The sequence below is a fragment of the Culex pipiens genome, chromosome 2 (genome assembly GCF_016801865.2).
Source record: "Culex pipiens pallens isolate TS chromosome 2, TS_CPP_V2, whole genome shotgun sequence".
NCBI classification, from domain to species: domain Eukaryota; kingdom Metazoa; phylum Arthropoda; class Insecta; order Diptera; family Culicidae; genus Culex; species Culex pipiens.
In genome coordinates, this window is record NC_068938.1 from 9,221,088 (window position 1) to 9,247,364 (window position 26,277).

Consider the following 26,277-nt stretch of genomic DNA (forward strand, 5'->3'; position numbering starts at 1 on the left):
GTGTAAGGGCAGTGCGTGTTCGTCGGGAACCTAGTGCATAAGATCGGTCAAGGCCCGTTCTTACACTGAAAATTGCGAATTGCGAATTGCGAATATATTATTTAATATCTTTAAATTAAAGGATCCAAACAGATTTTAAAAAATTAAGAATTCTAAAAATTTAATATATTATATTTGAATTTAAGAATGTTAGATTTTTTTAATGATATAATTGAAAATCTTTGAATTATAGAATTTAAGAAATTAGGAATTTTTTGATTGTTGAATAATTTAAAATGTTTATTTTTTGTTTTTGGATTTTCTGTTTTGCCTTCCTCACTGAGGTAAGGCTATAATCCTGCTCTAAAAATGAACTTTTTATTAAAAGCTCGAAGACCCACCTTCATATATACATATCGACTCAGAATCGAAAACTGAACAAATGTCTGTGTGTGTGTATGTGTGTGTGTGTGTATGTATGTATGTGTTCAAAAATCTTGCCAAGTTTTCTCAGCACTGGCTGAACCGATTTTGATCGAACCAGTTGCATTCGACTTGGTTTAGGGTCCCATACATCGCTATTGAATTGTTTGAAGTTTCGATAAGTAGTTCAAAAGTTATGTATAAAAATGTGTTTTTACATATATCCGGATCTCAATTATATGCATGTAAACGATGTCCGGATCCATCATCCGACCCATCGTTGGTTAGGTAATCAAGAGGCCTTTCCAACGAGTCCACAACATCGAAGATCTGGCAACCCTGTCTCGATTTATGACCACTTAAGTGATATTTATGTACTTTTTTAAAGCCGGATCTCACTTAAATGTATGTAAACGATGTCCAGATCCATCATCCGACCCATCGTTGGTTAGGTTATCAAGAGACCTTTCCAACGAGTCCACAACATCGAAGATCTGGCAACCCTGTCTCGAGTTATGACCACTTAAGTGATATTTATGTACTTTTTTGAAGCCGGGTCTAACTTAAATGCATGTAAACGATGTCCGGATCCATCATTCGACCCATCGCTATTTAGATAATCAAGAGACCTTTCCAACGAGTCCACAACATCGAAGATCTGGCAACCTTGTCTCGAGTTATGACCATTTAAGTGATATTTATGTACTTTTTTGAAGCCGGGTCTAACTTAAATGCATGTAAACGATGTCCGGATCCATCATCCGACCCATCGTTATTTAGATAATCAAGAGACCTTTCCAACGAGTCCACAACATCGAAGATCTGGCAACCCTGTCTCGAGTTATGACCACTTAAGTGATATTTATGTACTTTTTTGAAGCCGGGTCTAACTTAAATGCATGTAAACGATGTCCGGATCCATCATCCAACCCATCGTTGATTAGATAATCAAGAGACCTTTCCAACGAGTCCACAACATCGAAGATCTGGCAACCCTGTCTCGAGTTATGACCACTTAAGTGATATTTATGTACTTTTTTGAAGCCGGGTCTCACTTAAATGTATGTAAACGATGTCCAGATCCATCATCCGACCCATCGTTGGTTAGGTTATCAAGAGACCTTTCCAACGAGTCCACAACATCGAAGATCTGGCAACCCTGTCTCGAGTTATGAACACTTAAGTGATATTTATGTACTTTTTTGAAGCCCGGTCTAACTTAAATGCATGTAAACGATGTCCGGATCCATCATCCGACCCATCGTTGGTTAGGTTATCAAGAGACCTTTCCAACGAGTCCACAACATCGAAGATCTGGCAACCCTGTCTCGAGTTATGACCACTTAAGTGATATTTGTGTACTTTTTTGAAGCCGGGTCTAACTTAAATGCATGTAAACGATGTCCGGATCCATCATCCGACCCATCGCTATTTAGATAATCAAGAGACCTTTCCAACGAGTCCACAACATCGAAGATCTGGCAACCTTGTCTCGAGTTATGACCATTTAAGTGATATTTATGTACTTTTTTGAAGCCGGGTCTAACTTAAATGCATGTAAACGATGTCCGGATCCATCATCCGACCCATCGTTATTTAGATAATCAAGAGACCTTTCCAACGAGTCCACAACATCGAAGATCTGGCAACCCTGTCTCGAGTTATGACCACTTAAGTGATATTTATGTACTTTTTTGAAGCCGGGTCTAACTTAAATGCATGTAAACGATGTCCGGATCCATCATCCAACCCATCGTTGATTAGATAATCAAGAGACCTTTCCAACGAGTCCACATAATAGAAAATCTGGCAACCCTGTCTCGAGTTATGACAACTTAAGTTATATCTGTGTACTTATTTTTCTGGACCTAAAAAAATAGCTGAAAAATGTGTCCAAATCACTCATTGTTGGTAAAAAGTGAGGAAGGCATCAACCACACAGGTGGATTAAGTTAGTTTTTTTTTTATTTTATTAATTTTAATTTTTCAGAATATTTTAGAATTTCAGGTTTATATAATTTTTTAGTTTTAGAATTTTGTAATTTTATAATTATATTTTTTTTATTTTTTATTTTAAAATCATTTTTTTTATTTTAGAATTTATTAATCCTCACATTAAAATAATAAATAAAAGTTTTTGAATGTTTGAATTGAAGAATTTCAAAATTTTTAAATTTAAGGATTTTTGAAGTTTTGAATTTTTGAATTTAAAAATCTTAAAATTTTGGAATCCATATTTAAATGTCTAAATTTCGAACTGGAAAAAAATATTTCAAATAAAATAATATAATTTTTTCAAACTTTTGAGATTAAAAAAAAAATATCGTTGTTGAATATCTGAATTTTTTAAATTGCTCACAAGTTTCTGTGGTAATAACTTGAATGGTAAGTCGTAATTTGTCGATGGTAGATCGAAATCTTACTATCTAGAAATCTAGATCGTGAGTCGAAAAATGACGATCATCAAGAATATCTTCGTCGATCTGTCAAACAGAGGTAAGGAGGTAAGCAGGTATTAGACTATAACAAACAAACTTTTTCGTGTTCGACAGTTTGCCAAACTCGTTTGTGGCTCTTAAACAATCCAAAATGTATGCAGGCAAACAAACAAATTCGCACTTTTGACAGTTTGTCTGCTCTGTTTTTCATAGTCTAATACCTCCTTTATGATATAAACACGAGTTTCCTGTTTCAGAATTTCGACATCTACATCTGTAAAGCTGCTTCCTGCTTCCTAGGGTGATAAATTACTTCGAAACCACGATTCGTGAGAACGCAAAAGAGGTCGGACGGGCCTACAGGTTAGTGATGATCTCTTATTAAGATACCACATTTTTTTTAGTAATCGGAAGTCCTGTCTTACCCATTGTTTGTTTTTGCCGTTCTGCTCATGTATGTAACAAAACATTAACAGTGAACAACCCTGTCGTTGACCAACGGTCATGTTGAATGCATTACGTACAGCACACTTGGGCAGTCCGTATAACACCAAGACGATAGCTTCTACTATAGACAAGACAGGTCGTGCCGCTTTGCGTCGGTATTCGTGCCAGCAGCCAGCCAGCCTACTGCGACGAGTCGTGTTTTACTTTTTTACTTTTTTACTTTTTTACGCTGGAAGTTGTTCCAGCGACTCATTGCTCGACCTGATCTCGGCTTAGCGCAGTCAGCAGCGGATCCGTACGCGACTTGAGCCCACCGAACGACTTTAGCGAGCAGAGTGATTGTGCTGTTTTGTGTGATTATCTGTCGTCGTCGTGGCCTAGTTTGCGGCGAGTAGTTCTAGAATCGCGGTGATAAGAATCGTTTAGGAAGTGTTCGGTTCGGAAAGTGCAGAGGAGTCGTCGGCAAAATGGGCGTCCCAAAGGTCTACGTCGTTGGAGTCGGAATGACCAAGGTAATTAGTGGTGTGCACCTTCTAGAAGGAGATACTGCTTGTTGGTGGGGTGGTTTTTTTAACTTGGTATTGTGGGTTGAACGTGCAGGTAATTGTGTAATACACATTACCTACACGTTCAGCCGAAGGCCACATAAAGAAAGATGTGTGGGAACTTGGAGAATGATACGAAGATTGCTGGGTAATGCTGAAATTTTATGGAAGTCTACGCAAGACTCACGTAAATGCTAATACTTTCGCGATTTAGTCAGTTTAACTGAGCTATTTTCCATAATAACTGAAATCAACAGTAATCAAAGCAGTACTCACGCTTAAATTAGTTCCGGTAATCTACCACCACAATCGGCGATGATCTTTAACCCCGGGTTAGGATCAAGTGCAATATCTCAGTCTCACTACACCGTCTTGATCACTTCAAGTTCAAAAGTTTCACCGCTGAACTGTTTCGAGTTCCGATTCAGCACTTTTCGCTTTACGCTCAGTTGTTGTGACGTGACGTACAAGCAGACACTTATTCAACTTTGAACCGCTTCTTCACTCGACACTGAGAATGACTGGACAACGAGTCGTCGATCAATGCACTAGCAAAACTGACCTTTCATCTCTTGTCGTACTTTTGATGAAATGACGAATATCGGCTTTGCCCACAGCTGTGGTTCCGTACGTATAGCGTATATGCAAAGTGAGACGACAAACCGTCTTGAATTACGTGCAAGTGCAATCTGGAGAATATCGTCTTGGGCTGTTTAGAAGTTGGGTTGTAAGGTTTCCTGGTCATGCAAGGTGTCTCTAATTGTGCCGGTAAAATTGCATAACCGCAAGCATTGTACTCAATGGGCATAATCAGAGCAATTTTTTTTGCTGAACTGTACAGTTCCCCTTAAACCGGTTTCAGTTTTAATGAATCTCTCGAGAGAAGCAATAAAAATGGCCTAAAATCTCATACGTAATGACGTAGCGGCTCTCAAATATGAGGCTTTTTTTTTTGCAGCGAACTAAGTCAGTTGGGTCATCAAGCTGGACATTGTTTCAAATCTGTCTCCAGCATGATGTTAAGACAAATGTTTTCTCTTGTGTACCCCATACCGAGTTCTATTATTACCTTAAGGTTGATAACCATTCCCCGCTCACGATAGCCAGAACGCTTGAACTTTCATCCGTTCATTAGCCTTATCGGGAGATGATTTGCGCGTTTCTTGTCTTATCAACAAGTTTATTGTTGTTTTGTGTGTAGCCTGAATATCTCGGCGGCGGCGGCTGCTGCAGCTGGAGGACTGTTGCTTTCAACCGACTAAAGCACTCAATTTATTGGAACCCTTTGCTATTCGAGTTGAAAGGAGCATACTCGAATTCAGCACGAATTTGACATACAGAAATTCATTTTGAATACAAGTACATACTTGAATTCGTTGCGAACTTTTAGCATCTCACGTTGAAAAATAGTTCATACTAGAGTTCGCCATGAATTTTCAAGTTATTGTGTTAAATTCAGCCTGAATCCTGGTATGTTTTAAAAGAAAAAGATATCTTCAATACATGTCTAATTCTGTCTCCTTCACCCCACAAAGTTCGAGAAACCCGGCCGCCGGGAGGACTTCGACTATCCGCAGATGGCCAAGGAAGCGGTCACGAAGGCGCTGAACGATGCCCGCATCAAGTACCAGGACGTGCAGCAGGCCACCGTCGGCTACGTGTACGGTGACTCTACCTGTGGCCAGCGCGCCCTCTACGAGATCGGCTTCACCGGAATCCCCGTGTACAACGTGAACAACAACTGCTCGACCGGATCGACGGCCCTGCTGCTGGCGAAGCAGCTCATCGAAACGGGCAACAACGACTGTGTGCTGGCGTTGGGCTTCGAGAAGATGGAACGCGGTTCGCTGACCTCCAAGTACATGGACAGGACGAACCCGGTGGAGCTGCTGGTGACGGCCATGGCCGAGAAGCACGATATCACAGGGGCGCCGATTTCCGCCCAGCTGTTCGGTAACGCCGGCGTAGAGCACATGAAGAAGTACGGAACCAAACCGGAGCACTTTGCCAAGATCGCGTACAAGAACCACAAACATTCCACCAACAATCCGTAAGTCCACCCTCGAAAAATGGTCAAGTTACGAATCTAATCTCATCGACTCTCGTGTAGCTACTCGCAGTTCCAGGACGAGTACTCGTTTGATCAGATTGTCAAGTCTACCCAGGTGCACGAGTTCCTGACCAAGCTGCAGTGCTGCCCAACCAGCGACGGTTCCGCCTGCTGCATCCTGGCCAGCGAAAGCTTCGTCAAGCGGCACGGACTGGAGGCGCAAGCCGTCGAGATTCTGGCGATGGAGATGTCCACCGATTTGCCGTCTTCGTTTGGCGTAAGTAATTGCGCTAGGGCCCGCTAGGGTGCTCTGCTATTTTGGGTTGCTTGTTCGAGAAACTAGATGAGAACTATCTCAATTTTAGGAAGGAAGCGCCATGAAGATCGTCGGCTACGACATGACCAAGAATGCCGCGGATAAGGTCTTCGCCAAGACCAACTTCAAGCCCCAGGACGTCGATGTGGTGGAGCTGCACGACTGCTTCTCGGCGAACGAACTGATCACGTACGAGGCGCTTGGACTGTGCCAACCCGGCAAGGCAGGGGAGTTCATCGATCGGGGTGACAACACGTACGGAGGACGCGTCGTGGTCAACCCAAGCGGTGGACTGATCTCGAAGGGTCATCCTCTGGGTGCAACGGGGCTGGCTCAGTGCTCCGAGCTGTGCTGGCAGCTGCGAGGTGAAGCCGACAAGCGTCAAGTTAAGGGTGCTAAGCTGGCTCTTCAGCACAACATTGGACTGGGTGGTGCCGCCGTGGTTGCGCTGTACCGTCTAGGATTCCCGTACATCAAGAATCCGGTCAACAAGAACTTAACGGCTGCCGGCAAGCTGAAGGATACTCCGGACGGCTTCCTGGTCGCTCCGTACATGAAACTGCTGGAGGAGGCCATGGCAGACGACAAGGACAACCTGATCGAGAAGGTTCGAGGCATTTATGGGTTCAAGGTGACCAACGGTCCGGATGGTGCCGAGGGTTACTGGGTTATCAACGCAAAGACTGGCAAGGGATCCGTCGCTTACAAGGGGACCGACAAACCCGATGTGACCTTCATCATCAACGACATCGATGTTGTGGACCTGATCTCTGGCAAGCTGAACCCCCAAAAGGCCTTCTTCCAGGGTAAGGTTAAGGTGCAAGGCAACATGGGACTGGCCATGAAGCTGATTGACCTGCAAAAGAGTGCAAACAAGCGCATCGAGGAGCTTCGAGCAAAGCTGTAAAGTCATCGTTTTATAAAAACGCATGTATTTTTCGTATTGTTTTTATTCTTTTGGTTCCATCGCGGCATTCTAAAATGTGGTGATTTTTACAAACTATGCAATCAGATATTTTTTATACCATAAAAACAAAAACACGACACTGGTGATAGTTTATTCTAGCTGGTCGAGTTTTACTCTATCCGACAGTCCTTGGCTAGTGGAAGGTGTGCGCGAATCGTACTATAAAAAATGTACATCTAATCACGGGAAACAAGTTGAGCCTGCTTGCGTGCAATTTTGAACTTTTGTTGTGTCGCCATCTGTTGAGCTATAGAAGAATTGTTTCGTTCAATCTTGCACGCAACTTAACCCCTTCTCCGCTACCTAACACAGTCTAAATTTGAGTACATCCAACCAACCCACCTCTAGTTGGTTTTCACCTTTTCGTCCTTGAACCCACTCACGCCGCGGCAGCACACCCGCTTGAACAGCCAAACCCAGCACCAAACGTACACCGTCAGGAAGGCGTAGATGCAAATCTGAAGATCGACCATCTGGTACGCGTACCAGGGCATCTCCGTCGAGTGGCTCTTGGCCAGCGGCAGTCCCCCGGTGGCGACCACGTGCTCGCACCACCAAACCGCCGTCTCAACGGCCGATTGGGGCCGGTTGCGGTACGAGTACGATACCCGCTTGGCGTTCTCCATCGTGGTCGGTTCCAGAGCCTTGCGCAACGCCTCCATCACGCTGTCCTTGGTGATCTGCTCGTACGGCAGTACGACACCCATGCCGCGATGCGCCAGCGCCGCGGCATTGTTGTACTGGAAGTTGAGAAAGGTCCATGGTTAGATGGTATCTTTTTCTAAAATTGTCGTCAAACTCACCTGATCTCCGTACATTGGTGTGGCTACAACTGGAACTCCGCAGTACGCGGTTTCAGAACTTCCCAGCAATCCACCGTGGCTCATGAAGACACGAACCTTTGGATGACCTGTTAAAAATATAAGTAATCGAAAATTACAATCCACACTCGATTATCCGAAGCCTCGCCGGGCCGTTGCCCCAAAAATGCTCAAAAGTTTCTAATCCAAGATGGCGGCCACCCGAATTTCACTAATTTGGGGTCACTGAACTCCGCTAGGCAGCAAACATTATAACCGACTGCACATGTTCGATTCGAGTCATTAGCTTTGGGGTCCCTGGAAACACTAGCAATTTGAATTTTTCAAAAATATTTTGACAGTGCCCAAGTTTTTTAGGAAGGAGCGTTTTGACCCTATGGGCTAGTATGCAGATCGGAAGGAAAGGGGTCAAGAAACTGCTTTACGAACAGCAGAACAAAGGAGAGGGAGTGGTTTCTTGGGGCTTTTCTTCACCCTCTCTGACTTGCTTGCGCTGCCGCTGCTGCCCATTTGATTTTTTTCTTGACCGGTTCCTTCCGAAGTGCGTATACCGCTTATAGCTGAGTACGGAGCTCGAAAGGAATTTGGAAAAGAAAAGTACCGCATTCTTTTCGTGATTCCCTCAAGAAAATTCTACAGTTCGGTTCAAGCCGCATGCAGGACTACTTTTTGGGGAAAAAATCTTCCGAAATTGAAAATAATCTTAAATTTAAGAATGAAACTTTAGTGGCCTAAAATTTAAAACAAAAACAAAAAATAATAATAAATAAAATAAAAAATGCCAAAATTCTAATTTCACAAAAACTTAAAATCCAAACATTTTAATGAAAATTAAATTCAAAAATCTTACATTGAGAAAATCTATAATGTACAGATTGAAATCCAAAAAAAATATCCAAATTTAAGATTCAATAATTAAAAATAAACACAGTCCAGAATCAAACTTCCATTATTCAAAAATTTGATTATCCAACATTCAAAAATAACAACATGACAAAATCCCAAAATTAAAATAAATCATAAATTTAAGAATCTTTAAATTTTAAAATTTAGCATCTTGAAAAAATCAGAGATATTAAATAAATAAATAAAATATTAAAAGCTAAATTTTGAATTCTCAAAAATTTAAAACCCAAAAATTTAAACAAATAAAAATGCTTAAATTTAATTCAAGAATCATACATTGAAAAATTCCATAATTCACCATTCGAAATCCCACAAATTTAAATATTCAAAATTAAGTTTTAATAATTAAAAGTAAATATAGTTCAGACTCGAATATCCGAAGCCTTGGAAAAAAATTACTTTGGAGAATCGAAACTTCGAATTCGAATTATCGAGCCTGGACTGTATTGAAAATCCCAATATAATAATTCGAAAATTTTTAAATTCAGGTATTCAAAAATGAAATTATTAAGCTGTCGCAATTATTTTTCAATGTTTTTGTAATTATTTGGAACTTACAGTCTGTACTCGATTATCCACAACTTTCATTATACAAATATTTCCAAAATTCAAAAATAACAAGATAACAAAATCCCGAAATTTAAAAAAATATGAATTCAAATATCTAGAAATTTAAAAAATTTGCAACTTGAAATAAAAAAAACGGAGATTAAATAAATAAATAAAACAAAATAAATGTTAAATTTTAAATTCTCAGAAACTTAAGACCCAAAAAATTTAATTAAAAAATCTAAAATTCTATTCAAAAATCATGCATTTTAAAATTCCAAAATCCACAAATTGAAGTCCACTTTGGATAATCGAAACACCGGAAAATCGAGTCTAGACTGAATTTGAAAATTCAAATTTTTGTTTAATTCATTGATTCAAAAATAATTTATTTTTTTTTTGTAATTATTTGGAATTACTGTCTATTCTCAATTATCCGAAACTTCCATTATCCAGTGATTTGATTATCCAGAATTCAACTATCCGATGGTGTTTATAGAGACTTCGGATAATCGAATAGTTAAAAAAAAAATCTAAAAAAAATCACAAATTGAAATCCCACAAAATTAAGTATTATTAATTAAAAATAAATATACTCCAGACTCGAGTATCCGAAGCCTTGGAAAAAATTTACTTTGGATAATCGAAACTTCGAATTCGAATTACCAAACTAGTTGAACTTGATCTGTTCGTTTCCTAATACATATTTTTAACAGTATCCCAATGCCGCCATTTTACAAAAAAAAATCAGATTACTTTGGAGTCATATTTTTTGGCGAGGACGAAGATTCTTGAGGGTACTTACTGAAAATCAAGTACGGACTGTATTTAAATTGTTTAAACTTTTTTTTTTCAAAAGACTGCAATAATGTTCGACCTCTTCTAAAAATTTCAATGCAATTTCTAACACCGTTCCAAGAAAATCTATTCTAAAACTATATTCTACAAACTAACGTGACTTGACCGCTCACATTTTTGGAAATTTTCCTTCCGCAAACAAGTGAGTTAGTCATTTCTAAATTTATACCGCGAACAAAAAAAACTAATTTTAATTCGGCTCAACATTTGCATTTAAAACAAAAATAAATTCCACAGATTTAATGGGGGCCATCGCACGATGCTGCGGTTGTTGGTCTATCTCGCAACCCCATGTGGCGTTGTTTTTGGACTTTTTTCAAAGTTGTGTCTGGTCTAAATTTGGAAAACATTGAGCATGACCCTCAAAACTCCTATCGAGTTCGTAGCAAAATGAGAATACGAGAATACCATCGCAACAATGACTTGCATATTTTTGTTGAAGTGGTGTTTGGATGAATTTCAAACAAATTTTTTCACGTGCTTTCCTGAGTGTGAAGACAATCAATTTCACACGTAGGCCTCATGCTAATCTAGAAAGATAGCTTCGAAATGCAAAACTAGGTTTGGAGTGCGTTGAACTATTTTGAAAAAAAAAACCTCTCAATAAAACGATCATTAACTTGAGCGCAACTCGCAAAAATTGGCCGAAAATTGCTCTTCTAATTACTCACACAGAATTTCCCGCTGAGGCAGCCACTTCCTGATGTAAACGTTCGACGGCTGGTTCGGCAGCGTGTCGTTGCCCCACTTCCAGATGACGCGCTGCTTCAGCGTTCCAAGGGCGGCCAAAATCGCGTTGCGCTTCTCCTCGGGCAGCGTCTCCGGCCGGATCATCGAGCCCCAGCTGATGTAGATTACGCCATGATCGGCGCTGTCCAGCAGGCTCTTCAACTCCGGGTCCAACTCCTTAAAGTCCTGGATGTGAATGCCTCCAACCTCAACCACGGCCGGCGTCAACGGCTTCGGTCCGCTCAACGCGTAGTGCTGGTTGACGAACATCATGCTGGTCCGCTTCTGCAGATCCTTGACGTCCGGAATAGTGTCCCCGAAGCGCTGTCTCAACAGGGCATTCGCAGCGTTGTCGTTGAACCAGCTATACATGGCCTTGAACGCATAAGCGGAAATGTAATTGCCCAGTCGTTCCTTGAAGCTCATCTTTTCCGAGTAGCCCATAAACAGGGACGGAATGTACGACGGAGTGATCGGATTGCCCACGCGGTCATAGTGCCACGGCATCAGCGGGCAACTGCTCAGGCCAATGTACGGCGCGTTCAAAAGGTGGGCCACTCCGAGCATGCAATCGTTGTTGAATTGTTCCGTTAGGACCAGATCGTACTGGACCTTGGACTCTAGCAGGGTTTTGATGGCTGCTGAATTCAGTGCGTTTTCACACGCCTGTTTTCCCCACTCGTACAGCATGAAGAACTCCATAAAGTGCGAGAAGGAGGGGCGGTTCTCGAAGAGCTGTGGAAGGAAAATTAAAATTTTGGTACATTTTTAGGCTTAACAAATCAGGAATACTAATAGCTTTCATTATTTTCTTGTTAATTCCTTTTTGACAATGAACTTTGTCTTAAGGGCACTGTCTACGAAGTCAATCCAAAATTTCGCGAAGCGAAAGTGTAACGATATTATGTAATCGTTAAAACGCTTATACCTTGAACCCCTTTCAAGCAAACTTTAAATTTTAAGAACTATCTGCAAAGTTCTTTGTCATATTGGTCATGCGTAACATACCCTCCTGCACCTTTTTCTTTTTTACTATATAGTTCAGACACAAAAATGACACTTTGAACAATCGAATCACGAAAAGAAAATTAGTCGCCTTTTTCTAGTTTGTTGAGTTCAAATTTGGCCAAAAAATGCTCCAAGTGTTATGGATAAATTTAATCCAAGATGGCGGCCAATATGGCGGTAATGGACTATTGAGAATGACATATTTACTTGATAAAAAATCAGGCAATCCGCCGCTCAAATTTAAAAAGTTTTTGGTCACTGTGTTCGAATTTGACTTTTAAAGAGAAGATCAAAATGATAATTTTTTTTTGGTTTGAATAAACGAAGTATTTTTAGAGAGCTTCGGATAATTAAACAGTGGATAGTCAAAACATCGGATAATCGGATATTGTTCTCACGCGTGAGCCACAATTTATCATTATTTCAAATTTATTTGTGAAAAGATTTTTATTTTAACTTAGATTCTCTCACAATTGGGTCCTAAAATGAAGCTTAGATTGCTGATATTATTGTTTACAGCGATAAAGCTTATTTTTCTGAGTACAATGACCCTTTGTACGACCACAAAGTGTTTAAAATGGATTTTTAAATCAATTTTGAAAAATTAACCTCGCGGTCCTTCTTGACAGAAAAGTTCCTACTTGACAGCTCGTTCCAAGGGGACCATAGTTGATCCATCGAAAAAATGTTGTCTTGTCAAAAAAAAATGCATTAAAATGAAAAAAGTGATCAGAAATTGTTTTTAATCGTGTTTTTTATCGTTGTACATAAAAATTGACATAGGGCTTTATTACCCAATTCACTAAAAAAGTTGTCTATTTTAAAATTTTATTTATTTTTCTTTTGTTTTGGCTTTAGCTTATAATTTTTATTTATTATCTCTGATTTTCATCCTTTGTTTTTCATTCTGTCATCCACAAATCCGAGTTATTTATCTAATCATATTTTTATTTGACCTGTGCTGCCGTTCTACGCATAACAGTCCCATGTCATTTTTTGTCGATTTTGACTTTGAAAGTTAGGGACAATTTGGGCAAATAGGGACCCACGGGACAATTAAACACAAAAAACGGTAGCAAACGTCTTTCTCAGTTGCACATTTTTGAACATGGGACAATTATGCGTAGAACGGCAGTGTGATGAACATAAAAAAATATTTACAATATATTTGCTGGCCTTACAATAAATCAAAATAATTGTTGCTGCATTGTTTGCATCTTTTGTTAAAGAAAAGTTTTTTTTTGTGGAAAAGCATTTCTGTGGAAACTTACATTTTTTGAAAACTAATAATGGCAAACAATTTTACAAAGAATAACTCGATGAGAAATAAATCAGATCAACAAAAAACATTCCGTTTGATGACAAAATTTGAAAATATTGTTAAGCTGCTTGCTCAATCTACACTAATAAAAAGCAAAGTTATGCTAATTCTAACTATACAGTGTCCTATTTGATTAAAAAGGAAAAAAATATTCGTTTTCAAATGTAGTAAATTTTAACTGAAAATGTATATTTTTGAAAAAAAATATTTTTTGCACCTAATTTTTTTGAAGGGTTAGATTTATTTTTCAACATCACCCAAATTTAAATTATTGTAGTAAAAAGCTTGTTTTCCTATTTAATAATCTAGCAGGTTTTAGGAACATTTTAACTGAATTAGCTTTTCTAATTTCTGATTAATTTAAAAAAGGAAATAAGATTTAAGTTGCTTTTTAAAGTATTTTCTCGATGTATTTTCTTATTATTATTTTTATCAAATTTCGAGAATTTGACCAAATGAAGTATAAAATAAAAAAAAACTTGTTAATTTATTACGTCACTTTTGTTCTAGTTTGTCTTGGTCCTATCCAAAATACGCTTGTTCATTTAATATACAGTCGACTCTCTGGCTGTCGATCTTCTCGATATCAATATTGCTCCATCTATCGATGAATTCTTCAGTCCCTTCAAACTGCATACTTCGATTGGCTTTATTCCTCGATATTTTCTCTTGCTTGAAGGATCTCTTCCTCGACGGTCCCTTGGATTCCGTTTGCTTTAAAAATCTCTTCCGGTTGTCAATATTGCCACTATCTCATGGCTTGCATAGACATTTTTCTTTGCGAAACGAAGCTTTGAAGGGTGTTTGACATTAGTTTGTTTTTGTTTGCTGGACGTTGCCATGATTCTCTCCCATAGCTGGGTACCAAGAAAAACATATTTTCAATCGAGTCTTCATTTTGCATCGTTCTGTAAACTGATGATTCTCTTCCTCGACGGTCCCTTGGATATTAACAACCAGAGAGTCGACTGTATTTAAATATTCAATGGCTTCATCGATACAAGAAGGTTAACCTTTGTTGAATCAAAATGTAGTTTTTTTTTTGCAATTAATTTTTTCCCCCACGTCTGGATCGAATTCCCTTCCTACATCTCATGTCCATGTTCCAGTTTTTGCTTCCTCCATATCAAATTCAGTCCTCCACCACACCTGTTCAGCTCAACTCACCTCAAAGCTAACCGAGTCCGAAAGCAGCTTCATCCCTTCCAGCGGCAGGTCCACATAGTTTGGCGGTGGATTCTCGTTCGGGAAGTGACTAACGACGGTCACCTCGTGGCCAGCCGCCGCCAGGCCCTTCAGGATCGGCTCGAAAAAGTGGAAATGGCTCAGCCCGGGGTGGGGAAACAGTCCCAGGATCTTGTAGGACCACGTGGGACCCGTTGCCAACAAGAGCAGCACGGTGACCACCGGCAGTTTCATCTTGGTCTTGGTTTCTAGAATTTGGGAGAAACAGAAAAAATGAGCCAAATTAAGATTCGAAACTCGTTTTCTAACGTGAAAACAGGAATCGAAAATCGGACACCAAACGATCGCTGCTGGAGAGGAGAATGAAAAAAAAAGTTCATTGATATTCAAAAAAGTCGTCCGAAGACTTTCGTGGGGATCATAAATTAGCGTCAAGGTCTGGCGCGATTCAACGACTTGAATCTCTTAAATCAACTTGTTCTAAAGCACCAAAGTGGCCAACAAGCAACAAATTGAGAAAGATCAGTGATGCTGAGACTCAAGTCGGTCTCTGGCTTCAGGTTTTGACGCTAATGCGAATCTCAATAATCATTTGGGTTTATTGTCGAAAATTTATGACCGCATGCAAAACCGTTGAACAAGTTAGTCTAACTGTGACAGCCTGAACACATTTTGAATGCGAGGAGTGCAATTTTAACCTAATCTAGATGTCATCGCCTCATTTTAATCCAGTGAGTGACTAGGCAAATCTGCTTACTAGTTGTGTTTTGATGAGACATTAATTTGGACGGTCATTAAGGTCCGTTTTACAAGCACTTTGGATGACACGCGCGAGTGCAATTTTTCCTGGATTTCACTTACCACTTCCAAGTGGGTAATAAGGGGAGACCGAAGGTTGTAAAAACAGCTGTTAGGATTTAAATCTTTACTTAAACACGTGTTAAACTGAGGAGGTTACCAGAAAGGTATTTTGAAATGGTATGTTTTAGGAAGATCACAGTTTGAACTCAAGCCAACTGGGGAGAGAGGCAACTATGCTCGCCACTAAACCACCGACCCTTAAGTTTCCTAAATTTTCAAGTACACTCAACCCCCGGTGGTTGGTCAGTTTTTCGTTTGACACTTTTTAGTTTGTACCCCGTTGGTTTGACGAACTGTCACTTTTTACACGGCGCTCACTCACACTATCAAAACAAACGTTTGGTAGTGTGTGTGAACTCCGTGTAAAGTGGGTGTCAAACTAAAAAGTGACCCCGTTCGTTTGACAACAGTTGGTGTCAAACCATCGGGGTTTGAGTGTATTGACGAATTTTTTTTTTTCAAAATATTTTTAAACGGGCTCAAACATGCTAAATATGATTATCAATGCAGAATAGGGCATTCTAGACTGTTTTCATTGAAAAAAATAAAAAATAAAAAAAATTGTAACTGCCTAATTTGTGTAATTCAAATAAAAATACCTACTAATGAAACAAGAAAAACATAAAAAAGAGATATAAAGTTTTTTTGTAGACTAATTCCTAGTTGCTCAAAATGGTCTCCTAACACGGGAAAAATAAAAATTCTTAAAAAAAAATATACATGGTAAATAAGTTGACAATTTTGAGGTGTAAATTTACCTGTTCTCGTGTAATTTCCCCAAAGTTAATTTGTAAAAAAAATCATTATATAGAAAATGAGTAAAATTTTGTCATGTTTCCATCGTATGTACCTAATTCTCCAACCAACTCACATGAAATCGGAAAAAGTTGTTACAAAATAGTTTTAAAATCGCTGCCATTTCCCGTTACTCAATTGTCAAAAATCGTGAGACATGTCATTTTATGGGAAATTTAATGTTCTTTTCGAATCTGAAATATCCCAGAAGGGTATTTTTTTCATTTAGAACGAAATTTTTCATTTTAAAATTACATATTTTTTTACTTTGCAGGGTTACATTTTAGAGTGTAACAATGTTCTAAAAAGTTGTAGAGCAGACAAAACCAAAAATTTTGATATGTAGACAGGGGTTTGTATGTATCCTTCACGAGTTAAAAGAATTTTACAAAAAAGTTTTTTGAAAAAGTTATGATTTTGACCATTTTTGACCAGTTTTTCGAATTTTTAACCCCAAAAAACTCAATTGTATGCTTTTGAAAGTATTTTTTTCGGAAAGCTCAGCTAATTTTGCATAAGAATGATCCCTTTGACGAATGTTGTGGCTTGTGCACTGCTTATTTGTGGGGATTTTTCGAAAATAAAAAAAAAAACAAGCCGGATACACTCACTCATCACAAAAATATTTTTTTTGACAAAAAATTCTGATTCTCGCAATGCCCGAATCACAACAACCGTCCAAGGGGTCATTCTTATGCAAAATTAGCTGAGCTTTCTGAAAAAATACTTTCAAAAGCACACGATTGAGTTTTTGGGGTTAAAAATTCGAAAAACAGGTCAAAAATGGTCAAAATCATCACTTTTTCAAAAAACTTTTTTATAAAATTCTGATAACTCGTGAAGAATATATGCAAATCCCTTATGTCTTTATATCAAAATTTTTGGTTTTGTCTGCTCTACAACTTTGTAAAACATTGTTACACTCTAAAATGTAACCCTGCAAAGTTAAAAAAACACGTAATTTTAAAATCAAAAATTTTGTTCTAAGTGAAAAAAATACCCTTCTGGGCTATTTCAGATTAGAAAAGTACATTAAACTTCCCATAAAATGACATGTCTCACGATTTTTTACAGTTGAGTAACGGAAAATAGCAGCGATTTTAAATCTATTTTTTAACTTTTTTTTGATGAAAAATACGTTTTTTTCGGAATTTTGAGTACGCTATCAAATCGGGCGTCTAATTTTACCAATTTTACACAAAAGTCCCTTTGACACCAAATTTCTATCTCTTCACGGTTGCGAGCTACAAATCACTAAAAAACGTTTCTTAGTAAAAAACCAGAAAAATGAAAGGGGTCGTACCGCCCCACCGTCACGAAATATCGAAAAATGGACCTCGAATTCGTGATCAGGAACCAAAAAAACCCCTAAGAGCAAAGTTTCACGCAAATCGAAAAGGGGTCGGGGCAACTGTTGTGTGAGTTGGCGGAGAATGACCCACATTTGTTCTCGAAAAAATGTGTAATTTTACATCAGATTCGGGTGCAATTTGCATGTTTTCCAATGTATTTTTTTTTCTGCGATTTCATGTCAAATCAACAGGTTTCAGATCAAAAGTGCTCCGATTTGGCTCAAATTTGGTTATGAGAGCTAACATTATTAAACCTGTATATATTTTTTTTATTGGTGATTATGATTACCGTGGTCCTATTCGAAATAGGGTGGTCCTCAAAATTACTTTTTTGTTGATTTTCGTAAAAGACACATTTTTCGACAAATCATATCCACGGATCGGCTTAACCAATTTTAGCTGGCCACGTTTAAAAAGAAAGGTGAAAGGTTGATGAAAAATACTAAGACATTTTAAAAACATAACTGAATACACTTACAGATCAAACGAAAACTTTGTTTGCCGACCAAAGATGTCACAGCGGATAATATTTTTCTATGATTTTTCAAAATGATTTACGTATCATATAAAAAAGGTGAATATTCATTTACCGGATTCTAAGAGCATAAACCACCATGCGTCTCCAGCAAAGTGTACTGAGAAATCATTTCTATGGAGAAGCATGGTATTTTTAGTTCAATTGACACAAATCATATCTCAGAATGTTGTAACTTTTGAAATGAGGCGATTTTTTTTAAATTTTTTGAAAAATATCAGTTTTGGACCACCAAAGATAGGGTTGATCTGGAAATACATTTAAACATGAGACAATTTTACAAATACTTGCACAAGTTTTTCAAAGAATATTTAAAATTTTGATGTTAGTTTAAAATATTTCCCTCCAATATAAAAAAAAAAGTATTGCCGGAATAAAAACATGAAAATAAATGTAATTTCCTTTCATTTATTTAGAATTTCTCAGAATGAACCAGCCGTCTTGTTTGAGCTTATTTATAAACTGTTTTCAAAAGTGCGTCAAACGTTAGTCAAACAGTTTTTTTTTTGTCAGAATCGGTTTGATTGTTTCTACCTCCCCACCTGTTGGGATCGGAAAAATTCCTAGCCTGCTTTTCAAAAAATAAACTTAAGGGGATTTTTTGGTTTTGTTACTCAACAGCTACACAAATGTGTTTTTTTGTGTTGTTTGTTTAGTTCAACAGCAATGAATTCGGTACTTTTCTGAGCGAATCATTGATGCTGGCTATAAAATGATCAGGATGATTTATTTAATTAAGGAAAAAGTGGTGGATTTACGTCATTTTTGTTTCAACCCTTGAGTGACCACTTTTTTCGATATTTTTTTGTTATTTTTTTCGCTTTTATATTTTAAACTTTATTAAAAGTTTTTGACAACATTGTTTTTAACTGCCACCTTACTTAAAAAATAAATTGTTTAAGTTAATTGTTTAATTGTTCACTGTAACAACTTCATCTTACTTTGATGAGTGTAAATTCCTACCAACGTTGTGATGATTTAACGACAATGTTTTGACGTCAGTGATTTGTGTGCTTATTTCTCTCTTTTCAAACTAGCCGCGGTCGAACAAGACTACTGAGATTAAACTAATGTCTTGCTGATGTCAGTTATGTAAGACTTCAACATTGCTTAAGTTCAATCCATAATCTGCCCAATCTGTGTCAATTTTATGAACTTTCATTTGTTCACGGTGACGCGAGCTTTTTCTGGAAATTCTAGTATCTTATCATTTTGGTGCAGACTAGACCGGTCTGTCGCGCTTATCGCGTTCCAAATACCAATAAATTTACGTTGAGCACACATTTCGGTGTACACTTGCTGCTGCCTCTTCACCAATCACGCGAGTGATTGCTGATGGTGCACGTTTCCAGAAGTTCAACCAAAAAAATAGCTGAGTCAGATCCGCGATTGATTAAATTATGCTTCTTCATTGTTCTGATTCTGGCCGAATTATTTACTGAATAAAGCAAGTCACAACATACTTAATCTCGTTACGTTATGCTACTAAATGAAGAACGCCAGACCTGAGCTTAGTAAACTTTCACTCACGACAAACTGTTTACGACCTTCTCTTTTATGAAACCAAACCTTAAGTGCAGGTTTTCCCTAGTTCCCTATCGTGTTTGGCGCTCGAACGACGTCTCTATGACGGTTCAGCGAATGCGTGATTGATCCGTTGATTTAAATTACCCCGTCGCTCGTGCGCACCAACACACAATTATCCGGCCATTCCACCTGCCATATTTGCCTTGCGGACTTAAAGTCCACCAACAAGTCGGCAAGTCATCCCGTCTCTTTTCTGTGCCACAAATGCATATCGAATATTGCTTGAGGAAAACAAAGGCCGCCAAGTCCCTTATGATCCGGAAATCGGTCAGTTGCAACGCAGAGTGCGAACAAAAACTGCAAGTCCACGTTTGGACTTTGACTTAATTGTTCGATTAGGGTGGATCATCGCTCGTCAAACACTTTTCTTTACAAAATAAAAAGCGTTCAACTATTGGCAAATTGCCCTTGCAAAAAAGAAGTGCAGCATATATAAGTGACCTTTTCCGTTTATGTTTCTCCGCGAAGCTTAAACGACGCCGTTCAACCGGCTGAGAGTGGAGCAATTTCGTACCGTTTGTTTGTTTGCGGGCTTTTTTAGCCGGAACGGCACATGGCGGAACGTCGAAGAAAACAGCTGAGCAGAAATGGCAACATCCACAATGTGTGTGTGTTTCTATAATTGGATGAGAAACAGGCGGTTTATGGAAAATACGGTCAGCTGATGATTGTTGATTGTTAAGCATAAATTGAAATTTTGAATTTGTAAAAAAAACTTATACAAAGTATGATTACAAGTACTAACAAAAAATCTGCACAACATGCTTAAAGAACTTAACCTTGCAATCGTTCAGCTTCTGGGCAATCCGTCATGCAACGTGAGATCGTGAGAAACTGTAAGTCAAGTCTTGAGCCGAGAAGCCCCATTCGTGCCACTCTTGGGATCGCTATTCCTCACAAATCACCCTATACTACATAATATCTCAATTAAGTTCAAGGCAAAAGGTATGGCTCGCGTGAAAATAATCCAACAATACCCACTTGTTTACTTGCTGAATCCTTCGCTCTTGGCGTATTTACTTAAAAATCAAGGTTTTAGGAATTGCTCTCATTTCGCGCGTCCGTAAAACAGGTTCTCATTGACTACTTCCTCGGTTTGGTGATTCATCAGTGCGTGCACGGTTTCCTGATTCCCCCGGTTGTAAACTTTGCCAAATCAATGGGGGAAAGGAAGGATGTGTTTTTGTCAAGTTTATTTATGTTTTTTGGGCTCTTGTATCCCTGTTACTAAAAACACAATGTATATGCAAACATTCCCAAAATTACGATTTATTTATTTATGTGAGACTAAATTGATACAGAGAAACATAATTTTGAGTTGTTGACGGCACTGAAACTCCGATGGTTTGACACTGATTTTGTGAAACTACCATAACAATAATCATTTAATTTCCTGGCAAAAAAATCACTTTTTTTTATTTACAAAAATGTTAAATGTAGTATAAAAATGTAAAACTCAATAAAATAGTTACAGTTTCAAAAATTAGGAAATTCAAATCTCAAAAAATTCGAAAACTAAAAAACAACATTTAAAAATAAATAAAAAATATGGGATTTGAAAATTTAGAAATTAAAAATTTTCAAGATTCTCATTTTGAAATCTATAAACGTTAAAAATGTAAAATTAAGAAATAAAAAAAAATAAAAAGGATTTCAAAGATTTTGCAAAGAAAAAAGACTCATTTTTTTTAAATTCAAAGCTTTAAAAATTAAATCGCGAAAATTTAAGTAAAAAAAAACATTTTACACGACGAACTGTTTGAACAAGCGAACACCTGTGAACTGGACCAAGCTGCCGGCGGGTTTGACAATTATTCATTCATTCATTCATTCAAAATTTTGGTGAAAAAACATTTCAAATATTTAAAAATTCGGAAAATCTGAAGTTGGGAAAATATAAACACAGTTCGTACTCGATCATCTGAAATCCTCGTCAAAATATCAATTTGGATAATTGAATCGCGAAATTTTTATTTTTCTCAAGATTTTTCTCAAAGTTTCGGTCTCTAATGACTCACAAAATGCTCCAATATTTTCTGATATTCTCTAAATTAAGATGGTGGCAAAATTGGCGGCATTTTATTTTAAATTATAAGAATTTTAGAACTTGAGAAATTTAGAATTTTATAATCAAAGAATTTATATTTTGTTTTTAAAGGTTATTTATTAATTTCTTAACTTTGATTTTTTTTATTTTTTGTTTGTTATTTTTTATGATTACGTTCCTTCCGAGCTTCGTACTTTGCTTTACACGGAGTTTTTTTTTAGGAAAAATAAACAAAAATTAACTGAAAACCATTCAAAAATGCATTTTCCTGCGTTGATAATAATATCTGGCATATTGAATCTCGTCTCAAAATACTTTAAACTTGTGTAAAATTCCGATGCACAGTAAAAGAAAAGAAATTGCTGGCAAAAAAAATCGGTTAAAATATCTTTTTAAACAAATGATTGCAAAACATATGATCTGCTGTATAATGCATTTTGAATCATTTTTTCATTCAATTGTTGAAACCAAAGCTTGTAATTTGATTTTTTTTTTGCTTTTTCAGTTTTAGTAATATTTTTTCAGATTTTATAGTTAATTGATTACAATTACAGTCCAGACACTCGATTATCCGAAGATTTGTATAAAACTTCGGATAATCGATTCATAACCATAAATAGGTTTTAAATGCATTTATTTATTTTTTTACTTGAAGACAAATTTTAATTCTGCGACCCCATTTTAGTCAAATTTGAATGGTTAAAAACAAAATTTGGATTTTTGTTCAATATAAAATCAGCGCCATTTTGGCCGCCATCTTGGATTTAAAAAATCTAAATCACTTCAAGGTAGTTTATGGGTAGTTTCAACAAAGCCAGATTATTTTATGGGAGATCTGTATTTTTTTTGAAAAAAAACTGTACTGTATCATGTCAAATTAGGGCTGAATTTTCAAAAAAATATTATTTTATTCAATGATGGGAAAATGATTCGTTTGACCATACGAAAATTATAGGCTAGTTTTGGAAATTTTCATATTTCGGTCATATATGACCCATCAGGCCTGAAAGGTTTAAAATATAATACAATAACTAAATTGCTGAAATTTTTAAATCAAATCATTTAAAAAAATACAGATACAGATTTTTGTGATTTTTGTGATCGAAAAATCTGTACAAAAAAATATGAATAAATAAAACAAAAATATAAATAATATAAATTTATAATTAATAAATAAATATATACCGACTTATCTGTAGGTACAGTATGTAAAAAATGTATTTACACCCTTGGGCACTATGCACATTTTGTGATGAAACATGTAAACAATTTAAAGTTTGACAGGAACCTAGTACTACGTTTTGTTCAGAAACTCATGCGAAACATTTTGCTACAAAAAGTTCATGAAAAGATGATTTCTATAAAAAGTTATATAACAAATACTATTACGAAAATAAAAAAGGTGCAAAAAAAGTTTGTACACCTTTCGAAAAATTAACATAAATAATGTTATTTGTTATTGTCTCCCAACTCCAAATAGGCATCCTTGATTGATTAAAAAAATAATGTGGACTGAATATAAAGTTTACTAACTACTTAGTATAAAAGTTTATATAACTCTGGAAATTAAATATATAAAACTTATCTAAACTTAATTTTGCAAACTTTTAATTCAACTTAATGTCAATATATTACCGATATTACCATAGAATTGCTAAATAAACATTTTGAAGTGGGTATAACACCGTTTTGGGGGTATTAGTATCGATAGAATAGATTTTTCGTTGGAATTTCGTACCAACCCGGAATTACGTCGTAGGAAAATCCACCGGCATCCGAACCGGTACACGATTCACAAGTCAACTTTTTATAGAAATCATCTTTTCATGAGCTTTTTGTAACAAAATGTCTGGCATGAGTTTCTGAGCAAAAAGTAGTACTAGGTTTCTGTCAACATTAAATTGTTTAGATGTTTCATCACAATATGTGCATAGTGCCCAAGGGGTGTAAATACTTATTTTACATACTGTATATCTGGCATGGCTGGGTAGTTTAACAATCAAAAATCAGAAAGTGAGAAAAAAATATATTTTTCGTGATTCGATTATCCGAACTGAAATTTTTCCAAAACCTTCGGATAATCGAGTCTGGACTGTATTGCTAGCTTGACAGAATTTTTAAACATTAGATTTCAAATAATAAAAATCAAAATTTCACCGAAGTAACGTCATGTTTCTTAAAAAGTTTTTGCTATTTTGTGTCTATACAGCTTTGGCCACTCTGGAACCGATTCCGGAAAATCTGCAGATTGTTTGAGAAAAGTTACGTAAAATCAAATTTAGATCACAGGAGGCTGAAGAAGCAAAAAAGTTAAAAACGTCAACAAATGAAAAAAGGCAGAACGAAGTTTGTCGGGTTTGGCTTAATATTCTGAAAAATTTATATAATGAAACGCCTTCATTATATAAATTTTCAGAATATTAAGCCAATTATGGCAAAACATGCACTGTCAATTACAATTGCATATCAGAAGTTTGTAGAAGTTATAAAAATATCATCAATGTTTTAATAAAATTAAATTTTATGAAAACTTCAATATAACTTCAAAAAGCTGTGCACCTTGATTTTTTTTATATCGAAAATAGTTTTTTGAATTACCTAAACTAATTTCAACTTTTTCCGAAAATGCAGTCCGCTTTCCGATTAGAACTTATTTTCCGTGAGAAACACATGACACTTTGACAACCCCATCTATCAATGCTCTTAAAATGATAGGTTACTAACTTTAAAAACTTTTCAAATTCTTTTGAAAACTACTTCTTAACGTACTTTGAACATTTTTCTACCGAGCCAGTATGGTTCCATACCATTCCATCTGTATTCAATTCGTATTTTTAATTTTGCAAAAACAAATCATCAGACTGTCAATGTAACCCAGGTTCACGGTAATTAATGTTATTACTTTAATTTAATTCATATTTTTTTAAACTAAAACTTTTCCAAAACATGTCGCCGCACCTTAACCGCGTTTATGAGTATCTTCACCACCCAAACAGTTAATAACTCCGCACATGCCAAATATTTTGCAAACTTTGATTTCTTCATACTAGACCACCGTATGTACCCATCATAAAAAGCACCGACAACACCTTTTTGCCGTTAATAGCCGTTGATGAAACTGCTCACTTTCAGCTAATACACATATTTGCTCGTTCCGAAGGAAGTAAACCATCACCGAATTGTGCAACTCGAACTTGAAAATAGTTGTTGTTTCTATATTGCACAGAACAAAACTATTTACCTTATAGCGGTATTTAGCGAATTGTTTCAAAATCAGTTGCGTTCTATTCTGTTTAGAAGGACTTATTGGAAAACGATATTCAACGAATCGACGCTCAATTTCACAACAAGCTAATTTCACCATAGTGTAATCTCATTAACCGGCTAATTTAAACTTTTGTCAACGTGCCAACAAACTCTTAGCGCGGACTTTCATGATCGGCGACATTGACATTGACGTTCCCCTCCTCATTTCCCACACTCTATTATTAGGGGCACTGACTTAAGCCAAACGTGCTAACCCAAATAGAAACGCATGCAAGTCGAAGCAAATTAAGTCACCGAAACTGTATCACGCGCATCGCAAGCAATTAAATTCTGTCGAAAATGCGAGCCTTACTTTGTTGGCAAAACAGTTTTTTTCTGGGGTGCAATGTTCGTTCACTAATCTTTCTCTTTTACATAATGTGATGGCAAGCCTTTTTCGACTTAACTGCTGGCCGGTTACGAAACCGCCTATGCTCTGCCACCGCGTGGACCGCAAATTTTAAAAAAGGTATCTTTCCTCTCAGCAGGACAGACACGTTCACTAAACGACCAATTCCGTCCAATTTGTCTGCGATCGTCTGGCTTTTTTCTTTCGATCGTTTTTGCAATCTCAAATGATATCAATCAAACTCGTTATTCCGTACCAGTTTCCGGTTGGAGACGCCGTCCAAAACCCGGGTCAAAAATCCGATTTACGAACTCACGCGATGCCGAAAAACCAACCAAAAAAAAGATCGAAAAACTTAAACCAAACCGCGAACAGTATCCCGACTTAAGTCGCGTGCTTACGCCTCGACGTTGAACGAGCAACTGACTGAGAGGAGACCGCGGCTCCCCAAACGCAAACAGCTGGTTTCGTTTCGCGGTGGTTTTTGAGTTGAGTTGAGTGTTGAGCATGATCCGGCGCCGGTATTTAAGATACTCAGCGCCAAATTGACGCTGCTCCTGAGAAAACTTCGATGCGCATGCGGTGAAGGCGTCGCGACGCCTTTGTTTGCTAGTCGCACGTGTGATTTTGTTTGGAATTTTACATTTTTTTTGATTAACTAAATTAACGAACGTATAGTTGAAAGACAAAACTTTTGGTCATTTTTAAAATTTTTGAGTTCGATAAAAAATCATACCTCGGAATCCTGTTAATAAAGTCCTCCTATTTTTATGTTACGTGAAATTTGTGTATGCTCTTTGGTCCAAACACGGTCAAAACACCATTTCAAGTTTTCGTAAGACTTTTTTTTAATTTAGGCTAGATTATTGGGACGTTAAAATATTTTTTCTTGAAATTTCAACC

General features: G+C 37.1%; 3 protein-coding genes across 3 annotated transcripts in view; 1 reads left to right on the forward strand and 2 right to left on the reverse strand.

The window, feature by feature from the left end:
* The window catches only part of LOC120412654 (UDP-glucosyltransferase 2-like), a 52,288-nt gene extending 46,927 nt beyond the window's left edge, over nucleotides 1-5,361 (reverse strand). The window contains exon 1 of the mRNA XM_039573209.2: nucleotides 4,109-5,361. The gene's annotated coding sequence lies outside the window, so the exon portion shown is untranslated. The remainder of the gene's footprint in view (nucleotides 1-4,108) is intronic.
* On the forward strand, nucleotides 3,523-7,263 carry LOC120412653 (sterol carrier protein 2). Its single transcript, XM_039573207.2, has 4 exons — nucleotides 3,523-3,799; nucleotides 5,368-5,882; nucleotides 5,943-6,159; nucleotides 6,248-7,263. The coding sequence occupies exons 1-4, from the start codon at nucleotides 3,755-3,757 to the stop codon at nucleotides 7,103-7,105; spliced, it is 1,635 nt and encodes a 544-aa protein (XP_039429141.1). The 5' UTR covers nucleotides 3,523-3,754; the 3' UTR covers nucleotides 7,106-7,263.
* On the reverse strand, nucleotides 7,133-25,801 carry LOC120412652 (UDP-glycosyltransferase UGT5-like). Its single transcript, XM_039573206.2, has 5 exons — nucleotides 25,631-25,801; nucleotides 14,525-14,790; nucleotides 10,971-11,763; nucleotides 7,969-8,075; nucleotides 7,133-7,905 (listed from the first exon to the last, which is right to left on the reverse strand). Exons 2-5 carry the CDS (start codon nucleotides 14,774-14,776, stop codon nucleotides 7,510-7,512), a joined length of 1,548 nt encoding a protein of 515 aa, XP_039429140.2. The 5' UTR covers nucleotides 14,777-14,790; nucleotides 25,631-25,801; the 3' UTR covers nucleotides 7,133-7,509.
* Nucleotides 25,802-26,277: the final 476 nt, after the last annotated feature.

Bases quoted from the DNA above. Each gene is read 5' to 3' on its own strand.
- LOC120412652 (XM_039573206.2), bottom strand. From the start codon at position 14,776: ATGAAACTGCCGGTGGTCACCGTGCTGCTCTTGTTGGCAACGGGTCCC. The intron at 11,764-14,524 runs GTGAGTTGAGCT...TTCCTTCCACAG, and splicing joins CGGACTCGGTTAGCTTTGAG to CTCTTCGAGAACCGCCCCTC. The intron at 7,906-7,968 runs GTGAGTTTGACG...CTCAACTTCCAG, and splicing joins CACCAATGTACGGAGATCAG to TACAACAATGCCGCGGCGCT.
- LOC120412653 (XM_039573207.2), top strand. From the start codon at position 3,755: ATGGGCGTCCCAAAGGTCTACGTCGTTGGAGTCGGAATGACCAAG. The intron at 5,883-5,942 runs GTAAGTCCACCC...ACTCTCGTGTAG, and splicing joins AAACATTCCACCAACAATCC to CTACTCGCAGTTCCAGGACG. The intron at 6,160-6,247 runs GTAAGTAATTGC...TCTCAATTTTAG, and splicing joins ATTTGCCGTCTTCGTTTGGC to GAAGGAAGCGCCATGAAGAT.